The sequence below is a fragment of the Neodiprion pinetum genome, chromosome 6 (genome assembly GCF_021155775.2).
Source record: "Neodiprion pinetum isolate iyNeoPine1 chromosome 6, iyNeoPine1.2, whole genome shotgun sequence".
Classification (NCBI taxonomy): domain Eukaryota; kingdom Metazoa; phylum Arthropoda; class Insecta; order Hymenoptera; family Diprionidae; genus Neodiprion; species Neodiprion pinetum.
This window is the reverse complement of record NC_060237.1, coordinates 30,246,898-30,271,259: the sequence shown is the minus strand read 5'-3', so window position 1 is coordinate 30,271,259 and position 24,362 is coordinate 30,246,898. Positions and strand designations below refer to the sequence as shown.

The 24,362-nt window shown below is 41.9% G+C and overlaps 1 protein-coding gene and 2 long non-coding RNA genes across 5 annotated transcripts in view; 2 read left to right on the top strand and 1 right to left on the bottom strand.

Moving 5' to 3' along the window:
- Window positions 1–2,998: 2,998 nt before the first annotated feature.
- Window positions 2,999–24,362, bottom strand: part of Invadolysin (leishmanolysin-like peptidase, invadolysin) — a 206,404-nt gene continuing 185,040 nt past the window's right edge. Inside the window, exons 5-14 of the mRNA XM_046633335.2 lie at window positions 13,553–13,664; window positions 11,175–11,356; window positions 9,799–10,002; window positions 9,291–9,516; window positions 8,959–9,152; window positions 8,303–8,435; window positions 7,982–8,141; window positions 7,732–7,898; window positions 7,506–7,625; window positions 2,999–7,433 (exon numbers count right to left, since the gene is read on the bottom strand). Of these exons, the coding sequence (XP_046489291.1) occupies window positions 7,266–7,433; window positions 7,506–7,625; window positions 7,732–7,898; window positions 7,982–8,141; window positions 8,303–8,435; window positions 8,959–9,152; window positions 9,291–9,516; window positions 9,799–10,002; window positions 11,175–11,356; window positions 13,553–13,664 (1,666 nt within the window). The 3' untranslated portion in view covers window positions 2,999–7,265. The remainder of the gene's footprint in view (window positions 7,434–7,505; window positions 7,626–7,731; window positions 7,899–7,981; window positions 8,142–8,302; window positions 8,436–8,958; window positions 9,153–9,290; window positions 9,517–9,798; window positions 10,003–11,174; window positions 11,357–13,552; window positions 13,665–24,362) is intronic.
- LOC124222418 (uncharacterized) lies at window positions 7,303–8,763 on the top strand. Its single transcript, XR_006884006.2, has 3 exons — window positions 7,303–7,443; window positions 7,525–7,922; window positions 8,004–8,763. It is a non-coding gene; the product is annotated as an uncharacterized lncRNA (long non-coding RNA).
- The window catches only part of LOC124222419 (uncharacterized), a 174,541-nt gene continuing 161,371 nt past the window's right edge, over window positions 11,193–24,362 (top strand). The window contains exons 1-2 of one of the 3 annotated variants that reach the window (XR_006884007.2): window positions 11,193–11,473; window positions 11,638–11,913. This is a non-coding gene — a long non-coding RNA (uncharacterized lncRNA). Of the gene's footprint in view, window positions 11,474–11,637; window positions 11,914–24,362 lie in introns of those variants that run through there. The other 2 variants (XR_006884009.2, XR_006884008.2) reach the window with 2 other exon arrangements.

Genomic DNA, 24,362 nt, shown 5'->3' with positions numbered 1-24,362 from the left:
TGGATGCCAAGGAATAAGACGCCGCGGCACGCCAATTGCGAATTCGACTTTCGCAAGCTTTGATGCTCAGGACGCCCCAGTTTCGATGGACCGGTTATCCGCAGTGTCAGACGCAGAATATCCGCGACGCGATTCCGCCAGATTTCAGAACCGAAGCAACCCTCCGGAGGGCGGAATTTTTGCCGGAGATCCAGCGGGCGGCGAAGTGTTCAACGAGGACCGGACGCTTTCCGTAATCGAGGAAATACATCCCCCGATCCCCCAGGAGCCGGTACGAAGGGTCGGAGGTAACGGGGATCGCTTCGTAGTGCGCGATCACAGCTCCGACGAAAACATGTTTCGCGATGAGCCGGTGCGGAACGTCGTCGACAGATCCAGGAGCCAAAGTCCTCCGAGAAGATGCAGAAGAGGCAGCAGCGGCAGCAGCAGCAGCAGCAGCAGCAACTCACTAGCTAACGACAACGACTCCGTATTCTCGAGATCCGTGACCCACCGTCATCCTTCCGGAAGAAGAAGACGCGATTCAAACTGCGGCTCGGACGCCGACGTCAGCGATGACGACTTTGACGAACCCGAGCGCGTCAGACCTTGGATGCGAAATTGTCAGAATCAAAATTTTACGCTTTCGGGATCGAATTGCTGCCGTCGTCGTCGATACTCGAACTCTGCACGCTACTAGGATTATAATACACTGGAGATTATTTTATGCGGAGGTTTTGTGTTTTCAATGTAACGCTAATACGTAACCGATCTTTCTTTATCTTTGTTTTTTTTTTTTTTTATTTAGATTTTAAAATGCAACTGCGACGAACGACGTATCATGTGTTATTGAGGTTTTACTCTTTTCTGTTTAGTGATGAATGAAATTTGAACCACCAGGAGCTCTACCCCATTTTTTTTGCTTAATTACTTATTCCGCTGTTATACAAATCACTTTTTTACGAGAATCATATTTAAATACCTAGACCCGTAAAATACAAATCACTTTTTTACGAGAATCATATTTAAATACCTAGACCCGTAAATATTGATTCTGATATTTTTCCGAAGATATCTTGGCGTTTTCACTGATTATACCTTTATCAGGATAATTATTACATGTGAAGTTTAATTTATATACCTGCATATATACGTATGTATTATTAACTTTACGACGATCACCGGATAATATCATAATTTGAAATTCTGTAGAGTACTTTAACGGTTATTCAGTTTCTGTATTATTATTTTTTTTTTTCGTGTAAATCGATTTTGAGTCATGTCGAAACTGACAAAACAGCCTCTTCGGCCTATCGCGCCGAAAATATCGAAGCGCCAGGTCGTTAGCCAGCGATCAGTATTACAGGTTTAACGATACATTATGCTACAAACATGATCTTGTTTGCCGTACCGAGATACGATCGACCATTAAGGGGATAATTTATTTACCGAGCAAACTTGAGGCTGCTACTTCACAAATTTATTTGTACAGGAGCTGAAGTGACGCAAGCTTAATTCACATCTAATAATCGTGGTCAGATGATGATATTTCACCTTATTTACCGAACCTTCAATTAAACCAAACATTAATTCATGTCGAGTATCAAAGAGGAACGTTATTAACGTTGTGAAAAAATTTCGAATACATATAAATGATCAATCCGTAGTTGTTTATCTGGATTCATAATAAGTGGCAGATCAAATTATCGATCACGATTTCAATTTCTCGTAAATGTGTATGGTAAAATTTTTCACTTTTTCTCTTGTGCATCATTTCTGTCTGTTCCAATATCGTTTGTGAAAATATTTTCAATGTGGGAAGGCAGCGTTGCGCACATGAGAAAGGATCCACAAGTACGAAAAATCGTCAATAGAAGTTAAATTTTTCTGTTCAACACATCCATTCGCATCCTGATGAAATTACTTATATCAAACTCATTAGAACTTCCAAATCGACGTTCGATCTTCTCTTGGATTGCAAAAGCCTCCGGGATCTAGAAGATTTTCTTCCTCGTCCACTTTTCCATCTCAAAGCTTTCGTGTTACAAGTGTCCGAGATCTTCTCCTCTTGCATCAATAAAAATCATATTCCGCAGATGTCAATCTTCCAGGAATTCGAGAACCCGATTGAAACAGAACTTCGACTATGCTTCTGGGGTTATCTGGTCTGCGATATCGGCGACTGGATTTCCGGACGTGAACTCTATGAAAATTCGTCCTGGCGTTGTTCCTTTGACGTCGTTCAGCGCTGAGGGTCGCGACGTCTTCCAGATACTTATAAACGAGGTCCGAGACCTTGATGAACTTTTGTCGGGATCGTGGTCGGTTGGATTCGGAATTTTTTAATCGGCGAGAGCAGTAATTCTTCGGGGTTTGATACCGCCGGGGACGATTTCCGTCGACGCTCTTCTTCGGCGGCATCTTGAATTATGATGCGCGAGACGTTTCGCGAAAACATTGGTAAAATGACGTTACAGGAATTTTAATGGTTACAATTCGAGTCATCAAACGATACGGAAAATTGGCAACGACCGAGTGCGATCGGTAACTCGGTTAGAAAATCAGGAAAAGCAAATGATGCGCGGATTTTCATTCGCGGTAGTTGTAACCAAATGCCTCCCGCGAATCTTACTTGCCGTTGCTTTAAAGCTGTCGCATACTTACTGCCGGATGCTAGCATTGAGGACTTTTTATTGGCGGGTCGGTATATGATCGATCGTCGGTAAAATGACTGGAATGGCTGGTCAGACGGAATGACATGATCATGATTTAATTCTGTTTCCGTAATAACGTGATTTACATCAATAATGTTGTTACTGACTGACACTTTTATAAGCTTTTACATCGTTCAACTACTTTTTACAACTCGCAAGTATATCAGCGATGTTTACTTTAATTAAAAATAAGAATTGAAATGTCAGAGTTTACAGAAAGTTTTCACTTAGAAACATCTTTACTTATGATTCGTTTGAAGTATTTCTTACGATTATCGTGTGTAAAATTAAGAATACAAAATTGATTTCTTTCGAATTACAACTCGTTTATTCAAGATTATCATAAAAATACTTCATTGTTGGTATTATTATTAATTTTTCCTCCGTTCAATAAGCGTTATAGCTACATTCAGTAAAAAAAAATTATAATAGTTGGTTTATCGAATGTACACGTTATGAATTATTGTATGTCATAAGATTTACGGGAATGCTTCCACAGTAATAACATATTTCGGCATCAGGAATACCGAATAAATTATCATTATCCGTCATGAATTATACAATAGTTATTATTATCATATAATATATAATATATCTATTACAGATTAAACTCTATCCTCAGACACACTGTAACAATAATTGAACGAAACGATTATACATTACGTTATGCGTATAATATGTGTGGTATAGGTACAAATAAGACTTCGATGAAATCTTAGTTTGCCACTACCGAAGTTATTGTTTCTGAAATATAGAAAAATGGCACGTATTGTCGGAAAATTATCGATAGCATGTCATGCAAGTGTAATAACGTATATCCCGGATTACTGTACACGTTATAATGTACGTTGAGTTCTTGATACGTTGATAATTGATATATTAATTGTTGGTCAGTTATTCATTACAATTAATCAACTTTATATCTATTAATATTTAGGTTTATTCGGTAACGAGGAAAACTGTGAATTAGTTTATATTTAATGAGAATCGAAAAATAAAACCGACATAATTCTGCTTTGATAATTAATTCATGACTTCCACGTCACTTGGATTTAGACCTTTCATCAACGATTAACACTCGTTCGATATTATTAGTAAAACCTATGTTACATAGAAACTCTCAAATCTTTTTACAGTTCGAAAAAACAGAGTCGTCATATATCAGTTATTTTACTGCTTTTACACTCACTAGATATACCACCATCATCCATATTACCATACGCACATACCGTAATATAGGGCATGTATATCGATACATCTATCATACATGATACAGTGAATATTCACGCCCTAGACATTTCAAAATAAAAATAACAAATCAGCTACTGATTAACTGATGATAAAAAAAAATTAACAACTTCCCTACGAAGCATCGGAAAAATGATTTTCATCGAGTAATGAGGTGAAAATGAAATTGAGAATCAATAAATGGAGTTTCATAGGAGGAATGATGAAATAAAAGTATGAAATGCAAAATTAGTGATAAAAACTAACAACGCAATACGTAATAATATTTAAGGTTTTCTTTATCCCTATGTACATCCTTCAAAAATGCTACTGTTTTCATTTGATGTTTTGAATATCTTCTATGGCTAATCCTGCGGGGGCAATCGATCAATGATTTTTGCACATTTGTAGGACTTGGGCTGGGACTTTGCGATCGTTACACGTATATAACACTCGCGAGTGTCCTCACAACCTTGACATTTTACTAAAATACGAATTTGACAATCAATACATGTCCGCTATATTATAATACGTATTGTGTAGAACGATGAAGACATTTTTAGCAATAGCCTAGAAGAAAGTAGGAAAACTGTGACGCTTTTAAATTTGTAGGTAAAAGAGATTCCGGTCGTAACATCTTTGCATTTTACAAAACCGTTACAGTTCTCCGTTAGATTTATCTAAAGTGCTAGAGTAGCTTATACAGGATGATCAGATAAAATTCTTGAGGCAATTATATGAAAACGTTTCTGACAATTTCTAAACGTATTATAGTTTTTCATTGTAAAATCGGCTCATCCCGTACAAATGTTTGGTTTATTAGATCATAGACGTAACAATTTGAACGTACATACGTTTAGATAAAAAATTATTTCTACCCTCGCGGAAATATCTATCAATGTGGTAATAGTGATCGGAATAAGTGAACGTTCCATGTATGGTATACACGCACATATCCGTTCCTTAATACTATAAGCGACAAACATAATGAGAACGATATTTATCATTACAATCTATTTACAAACTCCTCTCATATCTTACACTTCGCATATATACCTGGGTATAAGACTGAAAATATAATAACATTCCAGACAGCTGCCTTCAAATAAGTCCAAACTGATTACGAAAGTGGATTCGTTGCATTTTCATAATATGTGTAATTACTTTGTGTTTTCCTTTATCTTCTCTCATTTCTTTTCTCTTTTTTTCATATTTTCATTAACATCCGATTGATATGCTATATCACATAATATTAGTGTAACTCAAGGAGTTACATTGGAGAATTTTAGAACAATGCAAAAGCTGCGATCTAATTGATATGAATTTATTAACCTAGAGCACCTCAACTTACACCCGCAATTTATATATTTATTTTATGATATTGAGCGTCGATTTTCCACGCTGATAATATCACTTGTTTCCTTGTTCTTTTTTTTTTTCTTTGTAACACGAACAAGAAATAGTTACGGCTTCTACATGAAAAATCCTATGTTGAACCTAGCACCCGACTTTGGAAAAAAAAAATTTAGAAAACTGATATCGATTGTACTTCGTTTGTTCTCAATTGTACCACTTTTCTTCGCTTGCACCTCAAATAGAAAAAAGATATGGCAGTTTAAAACAATGACCGGCACCCTACTTTTGAAAATTTGGTTTTTTCCAACGGGAACCGCTTTAGAATAGTTTCTACCAGTTTGTACCACCTTCTTTTCGTTTGTACCTTGACCCAAAAGAAAATACAGTCGTTTTTTGATTTTCAGAAGACCTAACTCTTCTCTTTTCAAAGATAATGGAACTCTGCTAATGGGAACCGCTTCGGAGTCGTTCGTACCCGTTTGTACTGCCTTTTTTAGTTTGTACTTAGACACAGAAGAAGACAGAGTGCGATTTTGATTTTTAGTAAACCCAAGTTTTTAAATATTTTTACTCGATTCAAAACCTGTATTATGTTAATTAGGTTACAATACAATCTATCTTCTTCTTTTATTATTGTGAACAGCCATCGTGATAAAATAGTCTGAGTATGGTTACGTCAAAGTAGGATTGTCACACTGACAGCTAATAATTATAAGATTGCATAACTCAAAACAAAAATGTAATAATATTTGCGCGTCCAGTACGCCCGTGGTAAGAAAATAATAGATGCGTATGATAATGTAAAAGTGCGATTGGTACAGAACAGTTAGCTTTTATAAAAATGAAAAAACGTCTCTATCTTTTTTTAGGTCAAGGTACAAACGTAAAAAAAGTGGTACAACCGGGTACAAACGGTACTGAAGCGGTTCCTGTTGGAAATAACCAAATTTTCAAAAGTAGGGTGAAGATTATTTTTTGAAAATGTCGTATCTTTTTTCGATTCGAGGTACAAACGAAAATAAAGTGGTACAGGCGAGTACAAACAGAGTACAATCGATATCAGTTTTCGACAATTTTTTTTCAAAGTTGGGTGCCAGGTTCACATAGGTCATGAAAAACTTTAATTTATAGCTGCTTGTAGAAAAATTTATTTATTATATGAATCAGTTTAGGATTTTTTTGTATCGTTATATTTTAACTGCGATATTGCGGTAGAACTTGGAATAAATTGTTAGGTGTTGAAACTTGTATTTTACTTTGTCGCTGGTGTAGCATCGGTCTAAAATCCTCGAAAGAACAAAGTATTAATAAAACATACTATTCAATAATAATAATAATAATAATAATAGATGGCAACTTTTGTAACCTTTTTTTTTTTGTTTTTGTAATTGTAAAGTAGTATAAATGACGTGATATAAAACAATTGGGAAAAACTATATGCAGTGTTATCAAACGTGTAATATAAATAGCGAGGCTCGCATGTTGAAGAACTTTGATTGACGATCGAACGAGAATTGATAACTGAACGTGGCCAAAATCAGGTGATGAGAAAAACAGAAAAATATTATGTACAAAAATTCTTGTAAGAGAAGGATAAAAGATTTTCTTCTTCGGCTCTGATTTTTATATACACATTTATGAAGATGTAGTCATATTCCGAGGAATATAGTATATATATTATATACATATGTGTATATATTCGTTATAGAATTGAATAATCACTTTTTGAAAATGGTTGGACGTAACGGTGAAATTACTTTCCTCTCTTCTCCTTCTCTTTTCCCCTGCCGAGTGATTTTTTCTTCGTTTGTGTGCGTGTACAATAATTTACACTATATATGTGATAAATTGTTCAGACAATGTTTCCGGTAGTTATTGAAAAGTTATAATATCTTTCCTCGTGCCCCTCCGCCTTCAGGGGCAGTCAATTCTATTTATATATATCCTTCATTTGATAACAATACATAACGAGCTAATACCAAGAACACATCACCTGTAGACCACGGGGAAGATTACGAGCATTGCAAAGACGGGCACAATTCCAGTGGCGGACGTTCTCGCCGCTAAAGAACAGTTAAGACTATCCGTGGGATAAAAATTCGGCGGAGGATGTTCCTCGCCCTTCTTGCACCATTCACCTCGAGCCTTGAACTCCGCCTGAAACAAGGTTGTCTTCAGCGTTCGAATCAAAAAATTGATAAAAAAATTAATAATCCCATCTACACTTACTTGACAAATGTCTTTGCAGGGTGGACATTTCAAGGCTCCTTTGTGGAGCCAATTGTTCTGCAATACCCTTATCGCGATTTCTTGACCGGAATGGAAACACGTGAATGTGTAGTTTCCAACCTGCGAGAGTAACGTTACGAAACATAAAAAGGGAGCAGAGTGATCATCGGTTTCCTTGATCCGATGGAGAAGAATTAAAAAAAAAAAAAAATTCAACCCAGCTTACCACGATGTGCAATCTCCCAAGCTCGCATTTGTACTGATAGCAGCCGGACCCCCAATGCTGCCACTGTCTCGCCTGCTTGCAATTTCTCTCCTCCCACATCTGATCTGCGTTATCAAAGCATCTCGACTGAGGCCCGTACTTCTCGACGGCAAAATTCTTGTCCAAGACTGAAAACGTCGAGTTACAATAAAGTAATATTTGATCATTTTTACCGAAGTATTGACATGCTTGTACGTATAGTTGTAATTACTCGGATTGTTTTCCTCGTATAGGCAATGCGACCCTCTGACAACGATGTTCCTCGCCTTCCACGTGAATTCCTGGATGTAAGGACAGTAGTCAGCCAAGGATACGGAACCACCGTAGTATTCTTCCCTACCCGATGGAACGTGCGGTATCGAGTCAAAGTTCTGCAGACGGGGGAGATAAGAGTTATACGATACCGAAGCTTTGTTATCGATTTCAAGTGCTTTGAGATCCGAATTTGTGACCCGCAAAACATGTTCGAATAAAATTTTTCAGCGTTTATCCTGAAACTCTGGGGGCAAAGAATTATCAGTAACGCACAAACCTGATATTTTTTTGGCAGTGGTCGTGGATGCTCGATGAGATTGCAGAGTGCGACGGAGCTTCTGTCGTCCGTGCACTCGGTATGGAGCGGATCACGTTTCACCTTGTTGCAGAACGGATGAATGGATTTTCCCCTGAAACGAAGGTGCGAAATTTGAAACCAACGGCAAGAGGGGTGTAGAAAATGTTGAGTAAGACTCTATTACAACGAGGCCAGAATTATTCACGTCGAAACACGTGTATAATTTAATTTTTTTTTTTTTTTAACCGTCTGCGATATACCAGCCATTCTGACAGATGTACTGCTACATTAATCAGTTAGTTGTAATAAATTCGGAAGAGATTCGATCAGATTATAGTAAATCAATACCGAGCTAATCGGGAATCCGAAAAAGTGTACTAAATACTCACTTCTTATCCCTGAATTCCGTGCAGCGTGAACAAGAAGAATATCATAGCGTACAGATTGATAATAAATAATCGAGTAAAATAGTACAGTGGTCTGACACAAACATAGATCACTTGAGGGTAAATCCTATCTTGGTTGTAACTTGAAATTTGATCGAGCTTTATTCTAAGCGATGCGATGGTTAAAAAGAAAGAGAGAAGCGGAAACAAAATTATAGTAAAAAAAAAAAAAATATGATGAATACTGACGGGAAGTGGGACAACTTTGTCGATATCCACTCCTTGCAAGATTTCATCGCGAAATTGCACCCGAGATTCCTCCCCCAGCCGAGTTCCTGGGCCATGGAGTAATTAGCGCTGTACCACCCCGTGTCCTCCATTAGGGCCAAAGTAATACGAGAGTAGACGGGATTCTGGGTGTGAGTGCCCGTCATCGCCTCGTTCTGGGAACAAAACTCGCCTCGCATTAGCATTTCGGTTCGCCGCGGGCGCTAATTTCACGAGGAAAAATAGAATTTGCTGCGAGTAGAGGAGGAGAAACGTTTCCTCGCGTCAAATTTCCCATGGCAAAATTGTCTCACCTCGAAAACCCGCTTCTCCCAGTGTGTGAGCGCCGTTCCATCCTCGCCCTGGTCCTCCAGCTCGGCGCCCTCGAGCTTGTCGCAGTTAAAATGTCGCCTCACTTCCTTCTGTACGTTTGGGGTCACGATCATCTGCATGTGTCTTTCTACCGAGCCCCCATGAACCTGCCACCCGGGCCTGCTGATCGTCTTGATCGTATTTTCGCTCCACTGGTGAGTTTGGAGCCTGTAATGTAGGCGATTTTTGCATTAAGCGTCGTTTTTATTTCGGTCGGAGTTGTTGTAAACTTTCACTTCCAGAATTCGCGAACATTTTCAGACATGCTTGAGAGGTTCTGTGCGGCGTAAAGCCCGTTAAAAATATCGCAGTTTCAGTTAAAAAAAAAAAAAACTTCCCTCGCATTTCATGGATTTCTAGGTTAGCAACAACTCCGTTTATCATCGTCGTCGTCGTCGTCGTTATTATTATTATTATTATTAGGTACACCGATTCGCTCGTGCAACTCACTTCTCGTTTAGCGTCGGTTTTCCAGTCTCGGTTCGCCGCGGGGTGCGGGGTTCGCCATTTTCATCCCTGTAAAAGGCGTAAAGGCTGACGGAGAAGCCCAGAGCGTGAAGGATCTCGTGCTTAACGGTACTCAGGAGCGTCTCGAGTTCTTGAGGCTTCGTGCTGATGCTGCCGGGACAGAGATTGGCGTGACCCGCTATTGGCCTGCGGAAAATTGAATTCGTAAATCGTCAGCTGCAGCGCAGGTTGCGAGGGGAAAGAGGAGGGCGTGCAGGGCGTCCTGAGAACGGAGGAAAAAGCCCCAATTTCAAATATCATCGCGCGAAGGATCTAGCGACCGAGGGATCAATGGATCCGTCGCAGGCTGCACAACTTTTCACGTCGACGTGCCGACTCCGTGAATTTCAGAGCTTTTCCCGGATTCCATCGCGAGCGAACTAGTTCGAATCATCGGCGGACGCTTCCGCAGCTGCAGCGGCAAACAACTCGCCGATTTAAAGCTCCCCGAACTGTAATTTAGAGTCAACCGAATCTGCAGGCGCCTCTCGTTGTCGATCGGATTGCCGCGCCTCTTCCTCCTCGCCCCCGCATCGTCCCGTTCCCGATTCCCGCTTCGCCAAAAGAACAATCCGATGTTTCCGCTAACGAATTGGTCGGCTACGTCGACGAATTGCTATGTAGTAGTGCCAGAAAAAAAGGAAACCCAACGGATTCGAGTGAAATCCAATCAACCGATTGCTTATTCCGGTGATTATACTCTTTACGGCTCGAACGAAAGTCCAGGATCAAAAAACGGTTCGGCTCTGTCCGTTTGAATTACTAATTTTCTTCTGAAAAATGTACACGCATCCGGCTATCAGAAAATAGTGATCAGTATTCAACTAAACCTTGAACTTGTATAAGATATTTTGAAAACAGCAGTAGGAAGAAAATAAAAAACAAGCTTGTACGATTACATCGCGAGCTTTGTTATCCTGCTGGAACAGTTTCGCGGAATCTAGTCGCGCATATTCGGTGTAACAGAGTTGCAGCTACATTTTTCCTCGCGACAATGCAAAATGACGCCGACGCATTAATTTTTAACGAAGGACGACATTCACCGACCAAGTACAAAGGTTGTGTCCACATGCACGGGTTTCGGTGTACGATTTCGAAACAAAGCGTTCGCTCTGGAAAAAAGGCGGGCGATTCGCGTTGACGCGTATCGTACCAGATGTACCTAATTAACGAACTGCAATTCCCGGCTCGCTGTTCTCAGCGTCATAGTTAATATTTCGCGAACGCGAAACGTGTGTACAGGAGGTGTAATTATTACAACAATGTAATTACCGCAGTGTCAATTAACGCGGTATCGGAGTTCGATAACGACCAATTACCTGTCCAAGGCCGCTTCCTGTTGGCAATGAGCTGCGTAGGCGACTGTCAGCCCCTTGTGACATCTTTCCGTCTGCATCGCTGATACGTAAAACACAAAATCGGAACCGTCGATTCCTGTGCCGGCTTTGCTTCCCTCGGCAACTCCGCAGTCGTGACCGGTCGCATTGCACGTTCTGCAAACCTGCAAGTTTACAATTCGAAATGCAAGCTTACCGTGAGAAAAGAGGAAAAGGTAACGACGGTCACGTTTGATTAATTGCGATTATGGAACGGTCCACCTCCACCTTAGAACTCTAGCGTAAGTACGACAGTCTGTAAAATTTTTGATGTTTTCAAATTTTTTCATACCACGTTCGGAAATTACCAAGTAAATATGTAGATTAAAAACCGAATGAGTAATCTAAGGTAACGAATAATCTGAGTAAAATTAGTGAAATTGAATTCGGAATTATTTATTTTCAGTCTCATTCGAAACTAACATTTTACCCTCGTCATGCCGAATATTTGCATGAAGATTTTCACGTTCCTTCGAACCGCGGGAAGGGCGTCGAATTATTGGCGAGTTCAGAACGTGGTTATGAAATATTCAGTTCCGATCCCGATGTTTGATCGGTGTCGAATAAAGAGGCAACGGAGAAACCGACACCCTCGATCAACCGGGAGGAATAAGAATCGAGGCTGGATGTTCGAGCGTGTTTCTGATACTTTAAAATGTTAAATAAACCAGTCGGATAATTATCCGTCCCGTTTCCGAGGTGTATACAAACCCCCAGAGGGGAGGAGAGTCGACGAAGTTCACCGAGTCGGTCTCCTCGCGGCGAGTAAGTCAAGTAGTGACGGGTGCATAAATATGTACAGGAAAAAGGTCCTCGACCGCTGTATGTAACTTGGCAAAGTCCTTTGGCCACTTCGGGAAAACCGTAACAGGCTAAACCGACTCGACCGTTTCCAGTGGTGAAGATATTACAACCAACACGGCAAACAGCCCCTCGTTCGGTTTGCCTGAGAGATAATTGGATCGACTTTTTCGCACCTCGTCAATTCGCTAAAGCTGCCGAATTACTCTCGGCTTGCTAAAACGCGTAATTTTCATATCGCATCCGATTTTTTTTTTTAAACCTTCAACGAAACTCGGCGGTGTTTGTTTGAAACTCGATAGCGCGTCAACGGCGAGAACAGGGCGCAGAAAGATATTTTGCAAAGGGCGGATACGGGGTGCGAGATTTTCGCACCGAATGAAGGACTCGTTCGCGAAACTAGGCCGACACAGCTGTGCCCGACTATCCAGCACTCATTACCCTGCAGCATCGCGCGTTTATGAAGTGGAGAATTTATGCTTCCCCATTAATCTAGACAGCGTGATAAGTCATCCGGTGCGGCTATATTTGTTGTTCGGTCGGTTTCGGCGCGCCGCAGCGGAATTTCTCACACCTCCGTAATTTCGTCAACCTGCATCGGAGTTTCCAGCACGCGAACCGCGCGGCGTTGATTGATAATTACGATAATCAAATTTCGCGTCGTTGGTAGTTCGCCACAATTTTTTTCTTTTTACTTTTATTCCATTCGTTCTCTCTCCTTATACTATTTCACTCTTAATGGTAATTCTCACGCGTAACACGCGCTACGCGAGCCAAGATGTTAACTTAGTTTTATACACCGGTCTTTAATTATCAAGTTGAAGTATGATGGGAACGCGGTCAGCGAAAGAACAAGCGTGGTATGCACGTATAATAAACTCTCTCGGGGGTCATTTGCCGATGCCTTCGGCGGACAAAGTCGTAGAATGAATATATTGCAGATTTTAAGGTAAAGAACATCAAGAAATTAAACTTCAATAAAAACTTGACAAGACTTCCCGAATGATGAAGTTCGCGTAATTCAAAAATGCATTCATTCGTACAAAAATAAATGCGTCGGCAAATTTTATCAATTAATTACAGTAGTCAACGGATTCAAAAGCAATTATTCTGCCGTACGAAAGATTTAATTTTGTGATATAACGAGACGGAATGAAAAAAAAATAAAATAAAATTGTAATGACCTTGCGAAACTCATTTGAGTTTATTAATCATTAAGTCCGAGCCGTCAAGTCGCTCGGAAAATTAATTGAGCAAAGCAACGTTCGCGAATCTGTATTTTCGCCATTTCTCAAAGTTAATTCGCAAGCCAGCAGCGTTCAAGGGAGAGTGTAAATCTTTGAAACGTGCTTTCGTACCTCTCAACTGTGAGTTTTTATAATTTATTTCAGGAGTTTCTTTTTTTAACTGCATTTCGACGATGACGTTAAACGAACAAATGAAAAAACATCGCAAATTCGAAAGAATAGAATTCCGTGACGGAAACGAGCTTGTTTAACCAATTCAATGTCCAAACTTACGTCGAGATGCTCAGGAGGGACGACGACTTCGCCGCAAACCGTATCGGTCCGACACGTGTCGATGCAGTAGGTGTGCTGATTCTTGACGAAGACTTGATTGCTCTCGCATTTCCTGAAACGAGTCGATGCAAATGGCCGGTTAGTTTAGTTCGATTACCCCGGTGACCTCGCACACACACAAACACGTCTACGCAACAGCGTCAGAAATGGCTCATCGGTATTCCGACGCGACTCTGGCCAATCAGAAAGTCCGCTTTACCCGATTCCCAAAGCCACAACTGAAGCCACATCGACGAAACTTTAACGACATGCACAAGAGTGAGAATAATACTAAATTCCCGCGGTGAAAAAATTTTGCCGGAATTTTCGGTAGATACGGCAGATATGAAAACACGTAAAAAAATAGAAAAAAATCAAGGAATTTTTACTTCATCGCGATCGCCTTTCGCAGGTGTGGAGATACGCGTGGAAAAAGTCGGGACCAAGTTGCGTATAACTGGGTAAGAAAAGTCACGCAACTTGTATCGCACATACCTACGCTGTGCGAAATATTATATTGTATGTACGTGGTGGAAAAGTATGAGACATGAAAAATCCCCCAGGTTTCACTAACTTTCGGCTTATGAGGTTGGAAAGAAGTTCTGGGAAGAGATTTATACCTGTTTACGTGTATTGCGCGTATATTTTATAATACATACACGTATGTCAACCTCGACGTGCGTGATATCTGCCTAAAAACAAGAGTGTTACGCGTACATGACGGAAGTTCATAAAAGTTCGCCGTCACACCACCGTCGCGATATCGAGGGTAGATTACAGTTAAATTGATGTAAGAGACGAGGGGGGTTGAGATGCTATTCAACGGCTCCCCGCGGCTCGACGATCAGTCGTCAAATTTACGGCCGTCTAATAATAAGGCAAGAATATCGACAGGGGCGAAACTTGTCTCGTCGAACGATCGGGCTGCACATTTTTATAAGTAAATTATCGCAATAATTGGTCGATCAATGCGCGGATTAAAGCGACGTGATTAATGTGATTTTCAACGACTCTACGGGCTTTGTAAATTTCGCAGAAGCTGGAATGACGCCCGGGCTGAAAGCTTGAGAAATGCGTCATTGGTGAAAAGCGTTCTGGGAATGAGAATCGGCGAAGAGATAGGACGCTTGAAAATTTTCTCGGAATATTTTCTATGCCAACTTGTACAGGTTAAACTGTCGTTGATTCCTTCATTTTCCACAAGGCTGAAGTTAGCGACGTTACCGTAACGAAACATCATAAAATAATCGTTGTACAATTATCGAAGGACTTTCAACGAGTTGGCTTTTCAAAATATGAACATACTTTCTTTGTTGCGATGTTACCGGGTGAATTCCAGATAATCCTAAGAGCGCGAAGTAACGATTTTCCTAAACATGTATCGTTGAAGTAACGTTACTAGCTTCAGCCACCTCGTTTTCTCTGGTACACGCAGTAGAGTTTTTCAGACTATTGGATCAACGGTAACATGTAAACTGCTTTAGAACGCTGCCAACTCTAGAGCGACGGAATCAGTACTCTTCCAATTTGCCAAGGTTCAGCTAAATTAGCCTGCATTTGATCGGTTCAACAATCACAGCGCTTCCCGGCGTGTCGTAATTGGCCATCGCGAAGGGGTCAGTCCCTATTATACCCGACATCCCGGACTCGATACAACCTAAACTGACGAAACGTAATGGTCCATATCTATCCGATTAGATGTCGCTCGATCGATCTATCGAACAAGAACTGTCGAAATTGTTTCAACTGACCGAATAACTTTCCTATCTGCAGGAAAAATAAGCAAGTGCACCTGAATGTTATCAGCCAAGTGCAGGTGGCGATAAAGAGTATCTACAGGTAGGTAGAGACGCGAATGTAAATGTTTACGAGGCCAAAAGCTTCCTACTGCAATACGCGGGATCTGTAAGAGTAATTCCATTTCTTACCGTGTACAAGCACGAGAGCCGAAGCTTGGTTGGTGAATTTAAAAGCTCTGGGTTTCTCCCTGCCCTGCAGATAACGTGAACTGTTAACCGCGAGCTTTTCTTGCGACACTCTCAACGCCGTAATTATACACGCATGTAGCACGTAGCATGCAGATCATAGACGATATTACAGCTAGGACCCAAGGTGTATCGCGCTTCGCACAACGACGCGACGCTCGGTGCGCTTTGCGGATTGCGACGCGGAACGCGAACCGCACCCTGAGTGCACACTCTCGAACAAACACACCTGCAGGTACCTACGAATGCGCGACGGAAACAGGTAAGACGCAGTAATGGACTCCTTGCTTCCCCCGTTTATGCTAAGAGCCTCGGTATTCTCAAGCGCAGTTTCGAAACTTCCAGCCGCGTCCTCTGCGGCATAACTGCAGCCACGTCTAAACTGAACTACGCGAAATCATCCGCTGCGCCGAAAAATAAAGAGAATTCAACCGCGAGACGTGCCGAGGAAAATTTCATTTTTTATCGGAGATAGAATATTTTACGTTAAGTAGGTATCGTTTATGCAACAGTTATTTGAATATTCGGAATTGGAATTACAAAAGAACGAGTACAATTAACTGTTTTGAGAGGTCTTGACAATATTTTGTTCGTTCGATTTGCTGAAGTACTTTTAGGCAGACAAGACCGAAACGTCAATTCATTCCCGCACCAACATGAAATTTTCGCAATATTTACCAAACAGGATAGTAACAGTGACTAGATTTTTTGGTTACAGCTACAAGACTAATTTTCACTTTATATCCAAAATTATATTTTTTTGGTTCTTGTGAAAAATGAAACTACAAATAAAAATTTCTCTCTCTGGAGGATATCAAAATTATTAAATTGAATCAGTATAAGGAATTTCATCAAATTTCAAGTCAAATTTCACGTATATCGAGTAAAATTGTGGGAAATCGGAGTTCGCTGTTTTTTGATACGAAGGAGGAAATCATTGCAAAGGATCAGAATGGCCGTTTTTAAGGTACCGGCATTATTTCTCGTCCTCCGGTATTGCAGAGCTCTAACCGTTTAGGGATCTTCCTGCGACCCGAGCCACTCCCAATCGTCTTAAAGAAGGGCTCAGGCCGCAGGGACAGGGTAAACAGTCCAAAATCGTAGAATCGGATAAAGTCGAGCCGTTTTTCCGTAACAGGCACGCGCAATTTCACTTAAACCATTAGGCAATAACCGTTAGCCATCCGTTCACCAGCCAAATCCTTATCGAACTTGCGAGAGATTTTATCGAACGGGTAACAGATACGCCCACGAATTCTAAACGGCTGAAAATCCTCCGCTTTATTCGAACCGGGATTATTTATCGCGTCAGTTTGTCCCCAACAGGCATCTTCCTACGGGCCTTATCTTACGCGTTTTTCGTTTTTCCTTTTCGTCTCGTCGTGATACAAATGCAACGCGATCTAAGACGGAAATTCACACGCGCATAATCCTGCGTATACTCGTAGATTTATTCCTCGGTCCTTCGATATTTTCAATTTTAATATCATTTACGAGCCTTTTTACACACTGGTCGAATTTATTTTTAGGGTATACAATACGGGAATCAATCGCGATAGCAATAAATTGGCAAGGAGAAATTTTCTTTCATCTTTTCAACCAGGAGTTAAGGAATCTGCAAGACTGAACTATGTATCCAAATAATTCCGATACGTTAATTTATAAATAAATACTGCGAACTCCTCAAGATCACCGAATCGAACTGTACTCGAGTAATGAAAACCTGAACCCTAACTCATATCGCGGATATTTATTGCACTAGTTTAAAAAATGTCATTTTTTCGGGAATAATCGCAACTCGACCGAATCGATACAATACGCATATGTATATTCATACCGTGTTTGACATTCGGCAACGTTTTCTCTCTTTCTCACGCCCGCAGCTGGAGAGGATCTTTCGGTCGTCGATCTTCGGACGTGGATATGAAACCTGCGGCGGTTATAACGAGCGAGTCCAGGTCGCAATTCACAAGGCACTCCGTTATGCGAATGTCCTCTATATATTACGAGGATTCTAGCCGAGGCAGGACGAGCTCGACTACTCGTTAGGACGGTGGTTAAGGATTTTCGAAAGACCGTTATGATTTACGAGATCACGTCATAACGGAGGATATCACGACCCTCGGCGTCGCGATATCATCCTCTGCTTCCTCTGTCCGCGACTCTCCTCGAGACTCTCCACGTTTTGCGACGATTTCAAAATGGTCGGTCGCCAACACTGAATTTATAATCAAGCCCGCCTCTCCTCAGACTCCGTTTCAATGTCTGTTGTAACATCACAAGCGCCATCTTAAACAAGTCCGTAATTCGTTGCTTTTTTATTCTTCTGGTTTCGCTTTTGTCGCCCCATTTCAATGTTATTCAGCAGTCAGCAATCAGCAAGATGAGGAAAATTGAGAAGCGGTACTCCAAAAAATTCTTCTCGAATGAGAAAAAATATATATATACATAAGAAAAAAAAAGAAAAGTTTTGCATATTTCGTCATTTTCTGAGGGAAAAATTGGAGCGCAAAACAAGGCGAATGCGAACCTTATGTGCTCGAAACTCACGAGTGTATGGAAAGTGCGCATTTAGGCGGGGAAGTATGCGATAAAAATGTGTCGTGTAACGCGGAGTGTGCCGAGTTGCCCTGTCCTCGTTTCTCCGAGTGGAATATTTCGACGATTGGCGACCCGGGTTCACAACAAGAGAAGCGAGAGGGAAAGAGAGAGAGAGAGAGTGAGCGTATGTTTCATTAGTACCTTGTTCGAGATTACGGGACCCGGGGGTAGAGAAATTGCGAGCCAAGGTACGTATGTATAATAATACACGTACGTGGTAGAGAAATACAGGGGGGGAGGGGCGAGGCGGAAGAAAACCAAAGATCCTATGCATGTGCAGCTCTGCTTATTGTATCTCGCGATATTATACACGGCATCATTTTGTTTTTGAAAATCGCACAGAATCCATTAGCGAAGATTGGAATTATACGCATCGATTCATCCGCGTTTTAATTACTATTTCACGATCGAATGCAACGAGATTTTTATATATTTCAATGAAATTTTAAGCTTTCGGAATAACACTAGAGATCATTTTGTCCGTTCTAACTTATTCCTCGTACAGCGACGCGTTACAGATAAAGACGTGTGAAAATCTCCGACGGTCGGCAATTCGCGGTTGCCTCGTCGAAAAAATATTCGCTTTGCGGGAAAAATCTCCGACTTGAATTTGGCCTGATTTCGCGAGCTTAGGTGTGTGAATCATCGGCGCTAGGCGGGAACTGTATGGATCGACGGTGTTTCCGGACGTCAAAGCGTGCAGCCGAGCGTTATTAGGTTTGCATGAGAAATGGGCTCGGCACGGTTTTCGCGCGAAAACGCGACGCTTTCCCCTCGGCTGTGTTCTCGGCAGCTACCAGGATTCGGGAAAGAATCCGACGTCGAATTACGGCGTGATTGGTGCCTTGTTTATACGCTGCATATAAGGCATACGCCGAATACTCGATTCGGTCTGCGGAGGATCATCGCCCCAGGCTCGAATTCGCCCGAGTTTTCCAACCCCGGAAGATAAAAGGCCAGAAATGGAGAAAGATTGAAAAAATGTATCTCTCATTTATATTGTATTTATTTTTCAGATCGAGAACACGAGCGTGGAATTAGGAAACTTTAATCACAAGTTTTGCAAACCGAATATTATCATTTATTTGTTGCATAATATCTTGATGATTATAGAAACTCCACGAAAGTGTAGACTACTTATAACTGGAAATCGGTCGATTTTCACTGACTTAAATTCAGAATAAAATAGAAATTTCTGCTAGAGAAGCAAAGTAGGTACCACCTCGTTGTAAGAGTCCTCGTTATATGAAAATTTCCCTTTCGTTTCGCATGAGCAAGTTTCATAGCTTCTCTCACTCTACGCCGCATGTCTCTCAGCTTTGAAGCGAACGAGCGATTGCGCCGAATCTTAAGTGTTTGGCCACCGAATTCGTACACGTAACTATGATTTCGAAATTCACCCTGATCAGAGTTCTCCAGGCGGGAGTGCGGGAAAGCTGCGGAGATGAATTTCTTTGAATCGTAATTCCCCTCACCGCCCTTAAAGTCTCTTATAAGGAGGTAGTGCTGTAATTGCGTGGCAAGATTGGCGTCGTTTGCAATTTGTAAGTCGGATCTGAAGAGGGCGCAAGACCGATTGACGCAGTCGGAGGATCTGGAGATTGGGTTGATTAATTTTCAACACAAAGCGTAGGCGCGCTCAATAATTCATTTTCACGACAGCGTCGTCGAGTGAAAATTGAATATACCATCTTCGTTAGTCGTGATTAGCGATGCGCATTTATTCACCGGGTGGAAACACGCGTTACATCACCCATGGACCCAAGCACGTGTGTTAATCGAATTAGTTATTCATTCGTTCAGCGCCCCGAATTGGAACACCCGAGGAATCGAGAAATTTCAGAGAAAGACTTTTATATTCGAGATTTCTTCGGAAAAGAGATATTTTCAACTTTTGCACACACGTTTATCAGGGACGCTACAAGGACAGGAAAGAAAACAACAAAACAACGAAAACCGGGCGGAGGATCGGAATCTCCGATATACGACACGAAGCGGGTGGTTTGCTTTTTCCACCCTTACGGCTGCGATATGAGCGCCGTTCGCCGTTTGCTGATATATACAAAGACATCGAGTAGTCGCGAGGTAAAGCTCTTAATTGGTTGTATCGGAAACCGATGAACTGTCACGGGGTAGAATCGAGTTTCCCGATATGTCCGTTGCCCGTTATCCATCGGGCATCGCCGCTGCGCCGACGCGATCGCTCGGAGAAGTTTCAGGCGCCTCCTGAACACCCGAAAGGCTCTCGATGTCTCCTCGATGAACCAACGAAGCGTCGTTAATGTTCGGATAATTGGAATGATTTCTCCGCAGGGTGTATCCGGTGTCAAACAAAGGGAACGAAAATAAACGAACCTAATTTATTTTCAACAATCGAAGTCCCGAAGGCTCCTAATCCCGAATTATTTGGTGGTGAAACTTGAAGTAAAGTTTCGAACGGTTTGAAACTCGACGGTTCGAAGTTTCGAAATACAAAATTCCGAGAATTCAAGTTAGGATAGAATGAAATTCCGAAAATTAAAACATAGCCACGCAATGTAGTTTACTCGACGAGTGGGTGTAAAAAAATCAGCAAAGCCGAAAGTCAAAATGACCAGGATTCAGAACGTAAGAATATCGGAAATCCAAAACGATAAAAGATCAAAGTGGCGAAATTTCACCAAGTCAAACATCCAGAGAACTAAAAATCTTGGATCGTTCGGAATTTCGATGTTTCAGATTTGTAAATTTCCTAATTTTCGGAACTTTGAGCGTCGGGTTTTGGATTATTCGAAGCTTTGATGTTTCGTCGTAGTTCAATTTCTCTACCCAAGTTTCGCCACTAAAATATACGGAATCTCAAATCAGCCCGAATTTTTTCAAGCAATGGTTAATTCTAATTCCGGTACGAAAGATCAGACACAGATAACCTCGTATATCGTTAGCTCACTAACGTGAGACTTCTCAGCCAAACGCTAAATGCACGAATGTCCGATCGCGTGATAAAATCAGCGAAAGCCATCGATTCTCGGCATCGAACCCGAGTCTTGAGATTAGCGCTGGCGGCTGTTCGGATGCGATAGTGCACCGAGACCGGTGGTGATAATCAAAGTCGGGGCGAGGAGGGGGTGGCGGTTAATGTGTCCTGACCTAACAATGATAATAACAAACCTAATTGTTGCCCGGCCGCCGCCGCCTGCGGCGAACTAAGCTCTGCCGAAGTTTCCCTAGTCGCGCAGTTTGCGTGGATTAGCGAGCAGTGCAGCAACCGCCAGTTTCAGAAGCCCCGCGCCCCTTATCTCGGCCCTGTATAAGCAATTACCGGCAGGTACGGGAGCTCCTCGCCTCCTCATCCTCATCCTCATCCTAGTCGTTCCTACGTCAACTTCTATTTACCATTAACTCCGGCTGTCCTGCAAGGGGTGGTCAGATATAATTTAGCCAAAGTACAAACGCCACGCCGTTTACTCACCGCCTGGTGTATAATTACGCCACGTACCCGCGTTTCTCTAAAAGCCTGTCAAAATGACGCGCGACGCCGAAGCGATTCGGCGGATTTCGAAATCGGTGAATAATTCATATCCGGCCCGATGCGTTGATACGCGAGTTGATACTTGGACGGCCACCGAGCCAAGTTTTGTATCGCGGAAACTATTCGATTCGAAAAGAATTCGTCCTCTCTCGACCCCTGCGGCAAACTCGTTACGTCGCGGGGGAACTTTTTATCTCGAATTCCGATGTACGTATACTCCGAGTTACGAAATTGCAGAGGACACTTAATTCGATAACGTTTGAAAATTGGCTAACGATATCTTGCAAAGATTGCAATGAATTTTCATTGGTCTTGACGTGAGAAATTTTTTGTCCGTTCCATAAGGTCCTGAATTCTTTCATTATCTTTATTATCAACTTTTTAAGGAACTGCGGAATGACTGTTGAAATCTGAAATTTATGCATTTCGTTATAAAAGTGTTGGCCCTCTCAAGATTGAGAAAATTAACAAATTCTTCAATATGCTCGATCCGACATCGTGTAGTTTTTTGGTGGATTCGACCGACACTTTTTTTTTTTGTTGCGTAATAAAATTTTACCGAAGAAGAGCCCAATTTTCTTTAGGGACAAGTGACCGGCTCGGCATGAATAAATAACTAAACGTAAATTGAAAACGGTATCCTCGATATACAAAGGGTAATTCTTCCATCTCTCTCTCTCGCACTCTATTTCTCGATATGGAGAATTTTATTGCCGTCTTGTTCGTCTTTTTTCTTCTCCCTGAACCTCTGTCAATAAGGGTCGAATCGAACCAGATGAATATTATATAGGGTACGGGTACAGGTATATGAAGATAAAGCGAGGAGGAGAGACGAGAAAACGATACGATACGAAGGAGAGAGAGAGAGAGAGAGAAATGCAGAAGGAATGTTTCACGCTTGTCGAAATGCGAAGCGGCTCGGTCCCCGTTCAAAGGCTACGAGCATTCTTCAGATCAGTATTCCTCCGGAATACCTGCAATATATGCAAGGGGGTGACGCGAAGCGTGTGTAGCGTGGCACGCGTCGGTGTATATCTATGGAATTTTATCTCTCTCCGGAGGCGCTTTGTTACGCAACCGACCCGCGTTTTCATTTATTGACAAGGCCTTGTACAGCCGAGTCCCGAATGGACGGCAGGCAACGTCGATGGATGAAAATAAGTGATGCGAGAACGAGGTCATCTGGAGAAAGAAGATGAATGTTGTCGGGGTCGTTTACCCTCGAGTGCGGGGGAGGGGGTGGTTTTGGGGAAAGACACGGGGGCCAGATTCGTCGCTCGTCGTAGATCCGTCGAAAGAAAATAAGCGGAAAAATCCGTTTCTCCGAAAAAGAAGAAGAAGACGAAAATGAAGACGCTTTTTTCCCCACCCGCACCCCTCGCTAACGGTCTCAAATTCTCCCCAGACTCTCGGCAAAGATTTTACCGAGACAATTTTACACGGAACGAAACGTCAGACTCGACTAGAAATAATTTCAAATTCAGCCCTTCTACGTTCTTGCGGATTTGAGTGTTCGCGATTCGAAGCGGGAGATCGCTAATTGGCAACAAGAATTCGCACCTGCGATTCATCCGTGCAATAAGATTTCGAGTATGAATTGTCGGACAAATGTAAGTGCGGGATGTAGAAAACGCTGCGAGGATCACGGAACCGGCAAATTTGTACGCCCGACCCTTTCCACCCCTTCTGGTCAGTAAAAGTAATCACCGCGATATACTAAAACTGACGCAACGCCAGCGTTCGAGCACTGCTCGTAGGTACCGAGGCACCTCATTAATCACCGTTCTAATCCAGACGTATTAATTTCGCCTGCTTGCGGTGTGCAGCGGAGTGGGAAATAAATTGTGTGGATTCCTATTCCGCTGTGAATCAACCAAACTTGTCCTGCGTGTACGTGCGATTTTTCACCGAGGAAAAAATGCCTCGACCTACAGCGTAGAATTATAATCTCGGGTTTCGTTCGATCGCTAAATGCGTACCTACTTTGAAATCGGACTTCACGGCGGCCGCAACTTCACGTCGTACACAGTTTCGAATTTCACGAGCGAAAACCGCGGGACGGCTCAATGACGATTGCGAATCGCTGCGTCGAATTACGGTCTCATACGGGACAACCAAAGGTTACCTTAATTGGGCTTAGCTTTTGCGAAACAGCAGCGCGGAAATGATGGAAGCACTCACTTTTTGGTTTACAGGTATTTTGCACAAAGTGTATATGAAATTCATTACTCACGGCTTTGTGAACGAAAAATGAAACACGTAGGGTGTATCATTTGTTTCCTCGACGTCGCTGAATGCAGAAGAAATTTGGAAAAAAAAAAAAAAAAAAAAACGAGAGAAAAATGAATCTTTTTTAATAACAACCGGCTGCGGATGTTCGTTTCCCTCGATTCACCAGTTCGCGAATATAAATCGCAATATACGTCGTAGGGTTGAATGCCAACGTTTCAAGGCTACAGTCTGCAGGTATATGTATAATGTATACCCACGTATAAGGGGTTGCAGAGAAATATGGAAGAGCAGAAATACGCACCAACACGTACATACGGGGAGGATTTGTGAATGCATGAAAGCAATAAAGCGCGTGTTGCTTGAAAATCGTGGGTGTATATGGTGGGTCTATATGTATAAATATATACATATTATATGTACGACAGGACGTCGGGTTATTGCG